This window comes from Atta colombica, unplaced genomic scaffold (genome assembly GCF_001594045.1).
Source record: "Atta colombica isolate Treedump-2 unplaced genomic scaffold, Acol1.0 scaffold120, whole genome shotgun sequence".
Classification (NCBI taxonomy): Eukaryota; Metazoa; Arthropoda; class Insecta; order Hymenoptera; family Formicidae; genus Atta; species Atta colombica.
Genome location: NW_017259207.1, coordinates 1,155,145 through 1,161,321, shown reverse-complemented (window position 1 = coordinate 1,161,321; position 6,177 = coordinate 1,155,145). Strand labels below are relative to the sequence as shown.

The 6,177-nt window shown below is 32.7% G+C and overlaps 1 protein-coding gene across 6 annotated transcripts in view; it reads left to right on the top strand.

Annotated features, from left to right (window-relative positions):
- Nucleotides 1–6,177, top strand: part of LOC108694582 (AF4/FMR2 family member 4) — a 271,647-nt gene that overhangs the window by 239,181 nt on the left and 26,289 nt on the right. For all 6 annotated transcript variants that reach the window (XM_018204154.1, XM_018204156.1, XM_018204158.1 and 3 more), the window contains exon 7: nucleotides 4,356–4,386. In XM_018204154.1, coding sequence (XP_018059643.1) covers nucleotides 4,356–4,386 — 31 coding nt within the window. The remainder of the gene's footprint in view (nucleotides 1–4,355; nucleotides 4,387–6,177) is intronic.

Sequence of the window (6,177 nt, the reverse complement as noted above, 5' to 3'; positions counted from 1 at the left end):
TATATATATATATATATATATAAACTAGTGACAGAACATTTTAATTTAACTTGATCATTCTCAGCCGAGTAATTAGATAATTGACATGTCTAATGTAATTAATAAAGATGCAAACATTAAAAGTGAGACGTACGAACGAATGAGTGCAAAAAGAAAAACAGGCAAAATTTAATTCAGAATACGTTTCGCAATTACGAGATTACAATTCAAGTGATAAACTTAATTGAAAAATCGACGAGTTATTTTGACAATTCTGTGAGTGCATAATTTGACGTGATCGGGCGGAGTCTGGAAAGTGAACTTCATCCTTAGGAATTCCTAAGCATCAGAAGTTGCATCTTGATGCAACATCTCCGACAACGTACCGTCCGACTGCACTACTTCGCGAGCACGAATAACATGAGACAGAAACAACAACAGCAGCGATAACTCATGTTCAGTAGATTCAAACTACTTCAGGGCGGTGTCAGCTACCTTCTGTTATCATCAGGTGCGCAACATCGAAGTCATTCGCTCTCGCTCTTTCTGTTCCTCTATTTGCTCGATTCAATCGATCGCGGCGCGACGACGACAGCGGTCGATGACTCACGGAGTTCAGCCGGAGATAACTCGGACGATGAATTTACGGCGCATTGTTGCACCGGCGTGGCGCGCGCATTACATGGGTTGACCCGATGTCAACATTGTTACGCGCGGAGAACGCTGCAAATTTCGAATCTCAATGATCATCAGCACGTCCGCTGACGACGAGTTCCCCACGTTTCTGGATTAGGGAAAGGGGTCGGTCGACGATGTTATAGATCGCATCGAGCGGATAAATTTAACGCATGAAATTATTTATACGAATTGCCTTGGTTATTGCGGATTGACTGCATACGGAAAGAATGGTTTTGCTGAAATATCTAAAAATTTAGTTAGAGACAGGTCTGAAAATAATTTTGTTGTTTGGATCATCCAAATATAATTATATAGGATGTTTAAACTGATTGCTGCAGAAGAAAAATGATTGCAATTATTATAATTTGCATCTATCAATTTTTAGAACAACTTTATATTTACAGTTATTGTATCTATACAAGTATTAGTTAATTATTAATAGTAATCATTACACACATGCATACACTGTTTGAAAATCGTTACTTTTTTAAACATATCTTAGTTACCAAATAAATAGTAAGTGAATATAAGAAAATAGTTATATTTACTGTAATTACGATTGCATTTATTGAATAAAAAATGTTTATGTCATTCATCATTTATATCTTGATGTTTTACTATAGTAATATTTGAAATTATTATAATTTATAGTACAATTTTTTTATGTTTGAGAGACCATATATGGTTATTATTACTACATTATAGCAGTAATAACCATAAAAATAACACTCCTAACCATAATTATTTTATTATGTAATTATAATCACAAATATCAAACATTTTTCTCTCAGTCCTTAAAACTTTCTCTCAAAATGTTAAAATTTTTGCAGCATTTTTATAACGTTTAAGCGTTTTACATAATTATTTCAATAGTACAGCAAAATTATTCGCAGATCTGTATCTAACTTAATTTTTAGATATTTTAGCAAAACCGTTCTTTCCGTGCATGTCCAGTCGTAGAATTATATTCCGTCTGTATTTCCAGATAATATTAATTATTGACATCGACTTTCTGCCCTTTTCGTTTAAACATTTATATTTTATATTTTATTTTAGACATCGGATGAGAATTACGGAGGCGTAAACTTTCACATTAAAAGATTTAAGCGGAGTCAACTCCTTCATCCGACTCAATTATTGACATACGTGTGCTAACAAGATACGCAACGACCTCGTGATACTTCGGCGCTAATTATTTTCTGACATCGAGAGCGGTTATTGTGCGTTGCGTCACTGATTGATCGCAGTCATCCGTATACCGAGTCGACCGCTGGACTGTAATGCAACGAATATTGATAATTAGGCGGCGGGAGGTCGCAGGATAATTTCATACCTATTGTTGAAATGACGGCCATGATGTCCGATGAATAATAAGTGCCCCGGTGTGCAATTATACAATCGTTTATTGACATTATAATCGAGTATTTTCTGATCGTAAATATAAATTATTTAATGAGCTTGCAAAACAATATCTTTTTTATATCGCTTGTAAAAAAAATACATATAGATATGTATATAGAAAAAATTTGACAATTATTTTACATTTATGTTTTTTTCATCAAGATTATTTATTCACTTTTATGTAACGTGAAGAAATAATTTTTTATATTTAATGCTAATACGAAATTAAGTTCTTTTTTGGTCTTACATAAAAACTGCTTTAATATCTATAAAAAAAAACTGTAGAAATGTATATAGAAAAAAATGTGATAATTATCTGACGTATTTATTATTACACAAAATATTTTTTTATCGTCTATAAAAATGCGCAGAAATGTACAAAGAAAAAGAATATGATAATTATCTGATTATTTATTTGACAAGATTTATTTAACACATTTATTTTATGTATACGGAAAGAATGATTTTGTTAAAATATCTAAAAATTTAGCTAGATACAGATGACTGAAAATAATTTTATTAGATTATTAAAATAAGAATCTTGTATAATGAGTTGTAAATATAATGAGTAATGCTGTAAATAGTTTGTCATTCTATGCAGTTTGAATAATCTGCATAATTGTTTTGATGATTCAACAAATTATTTCCAGATTTGTATCTGACTGAATTTTTAGTCACTTTAATAAAACCATCTTTTCTGTGTAAAGAAAAAAAATTAATTTATAATTTTTAGTACATTTATAATGTTTAATATTAATTGAAACCAAGATATTTCAGTTTTACACATAAAAGGAACCTCACTTCCTCTCGCCGGAATTATTTCCGGCTGCCGCAACAATTTCTTGCGTGGTTTCGTAATAACGTTGAAGCACACGCTTCCACATTAGACAAGCTTGGTGGTAAAATGAGGGTGATAAAATACGGCGCTCTGTAATGACGGGTGGTGTGTGTGCGCGCCAGTCCGCCCAGTGTGTTCAGCCTTCTATATTTCGAATTTAACATCGTGCACCCTCCGCACCATTCGCTTTCATACCGCAAACTCGTCCACAAGCTTCCCTGAAGTTCCTTTCCCATGACATGCGTTGTGTGCATGCGTGCACGTTGCGTGTATGCTATTGTTTACGCAATGCCGCTCGACCCGCGCGCTCTGCTCTTCCACCTCTTCCTTTCATCGTTACTTCCTCTGCTCCCCCTCTGTCGTGGTAGCAAGCAGGTCATCGAATTTCTAAAGGCGAATTTCTCGTGCACGACGGTCAGTTCCGAATACGAAAGATTACTGTACCTGAAACGACAAACCGCTTCTTTTTGTATCTATATGTATCAATCTAACTGAATCTCTTTTCACCTCATCTCGAACGCGTTAACCGCACTTCTGTTGAATTGCACGAAATTTTGGGTCACGACGATTACAAGCTTCAACATGTGTTCATATTTATTAAATGCTTGTGGAAAAAAATTATATAGACTCTTGAGGAAGTTATCTCTCTCTCTCTCTCTCTCTCTCTCTCTCTCTCTCTCTCTCTCTCAAGAGAGTAGGCCTAACATAAACCAGAGAAGAGATTTTTAAAATTAAAGAATAATAAGTTAATTTAGATCGTTTTATGAATAAATTAAATAAGAAAAGAGCCAACAACGTTGACTAGATCTTGCTTAGTAATATATTTTATGTAAATTCTAAATACGTCTTTTAATTATATAAATTGTGCGCCACTTACTGTCAGATTTGAAATGCAATCATAAATTGAAGTTGAAATAATAATATCACAATTACAATAAATCGATTTGATAATGCTACTAGCATTTTAAAACACTGTCAAGGCTAGATCTTCGCGTCTAATTTATATATGAATTCTAAATACATTAGTTATATAATCGCGTTCCATTTACTATCAACTTTCAAATGCAGTCATAAATTGAAGCTGGAATAATAATATCACAATTGAAATTGATCATCGATTTAATAATAATACTACAGTATTTTAAAATACTGAAAATTTATTACGAAAATGTTATTCAGTTTGAAGAAAAGATTTAACTATACAAGCTTGTATTTGAATCTTCTTTGAACCTGTTTTATTCTCCATGATAAGAAGATTACAAACAAAGGAAGGGAAACATTCGCATCAAATTGACTTGATACGAATACTAATCTGCGATGTTTAGCAATTTTTATTTATATATACATTAATTATTTGGAAACTCATTTTAACATAATGCACACGATCGGCCGGTAATTAAACAGATGGTAATTAATTTTTACTAATTTTGCTAATTTTCTCGTTTCTTTTTTGTTGCAGAACGCCAGCATACCGCCATCAAACCACTTGCGTAAGTATACCGATTAAAAATTTTCATGTTAAACTTTTTTACGTGGCCTCTTCGCATGAAGCTTTATCTATCCTCATTTCCAGTCGATCTTCAATACATATTCAAAAGCACTTTTTTTGTTTAAAAGTTTTCGTATGCGTTGACAACGGAAGCACATACTGGCTGATAATTACATATTCGAGAGTAATCGATAATTTTCGAGTACTCTTTAAATTTCTTGGAGTGAAATCTTATTTCAAAAGAGTTAAAATATCTGTCACTATTGAAAAAGAATGAAAAATTTGCATTCTTGAATAGGAGCAGCAGATTTTCACTCTTTTTTGGAATGAGATTTATTCCAAAGGAAAATAATCTCCTTTTTTGGTGTGAATTTTATTTCAAAAGTATGAAATCTCACTTAAAAAAAAAATAAAAATCTGCCGCTCCTATTCAAGAGTGCAAATTTTTCACTTTTTTCTATAATGATAATACTTTAACTCTTGGGAGAAATTTTACTCTAAGAAATTTAAAGAATAGATAATCGATAACTTTTTCTCTCGAGTATCGTGTTGAGTGATTTAGTTTCTTAATATTGCACTGTTTAAAGCCTATCTTACACGTTTATTACACTAATTTTTCCTCATATTTGACTGTGATTGATCGATTCTTATAATTATACAACTACGTTTACACAATTGTAGAATTGGCTTAAATAATAATAACATAATAATAACATAGTTACATCGATGATGAGCGAACCGCGCATATGATGGAATAATAAAAAAAGGGTGATTGTAGGATGCATTGGCAAACATACTGGTTACATTGTAAACCGTAAAGTTTACTACCTAGAGGAGGGCTTTTAATTAAACCGTGCAGCGCGCCGCAATTTTTCGGAACGTTGACTATTTTGCTAAATATTTTGTTTTCTACCGCCCATATGCAAACACGTCATCGCGCGGTTTCTGGTTGTTTACTTTTAACCAAGCAACTTTAATCCGCGCAAAAAGTGCCGCTAGAATCCACGATTCAGACAAATAAAATTACGCAAAGCAGAAGATAGTCGCGATAGCAATGTGTCTCGTTATCAGTGTTACGTTCGCGTAAGGAAAAAAATGAAGAAAACTCGCGAAGAATTGGGAAAGGAAAAAATGCGCATCGCGACGATGGAGGGAGTTCGGACAACACGTGGACGCTGCTAATAAAGATGTTTCGAAGTTTCTCACGTGTCATGGGTTTCTTGCTTTCGCGACGACGGTTAGTAGAATTTTCTTTCGCCTCTCGTAGACGAAACAGTTCGTACATTTTTATGACAGACTTATCAGGTCTTCTTACTCTCATCGCCTTTTTTCCGATGTTCCTTGAAATTCCCTCGTGAACTTAGAAATCTTTCGCAAGAAAGAGTCTGTTTTTAGTGATGCAATATATCTCGCTTGTATGTTATCTAACTCGATTCGAAAAATTTTCTCGATAAATAAATAGTGAATAATGATAAATGGATTACCTTATATGTATCGATTTAATCGATAAAAATTACAATCGCTTTCTGGAGAGAGATTTCCTAATTTTTTTTTAATTATAACTAATTAATTGATATTTTTAAAAATTTTCTTTGGATTTTTAAATCCAATTTTTTTAGTTACAGCTAATTAACCTTCCGTTGTCCAACTGAAACTTTAAAGATTCAAGCGAATTTTTAATTTTAAATTATTCTTCAAATTCGGACATGTATAAAAAAAAGTGAAAAATGTTTCGGATTATATTGTTGAACGTGTTGAAAGAGTGTGTCACAATTTTTTTCAAAATTTTTAG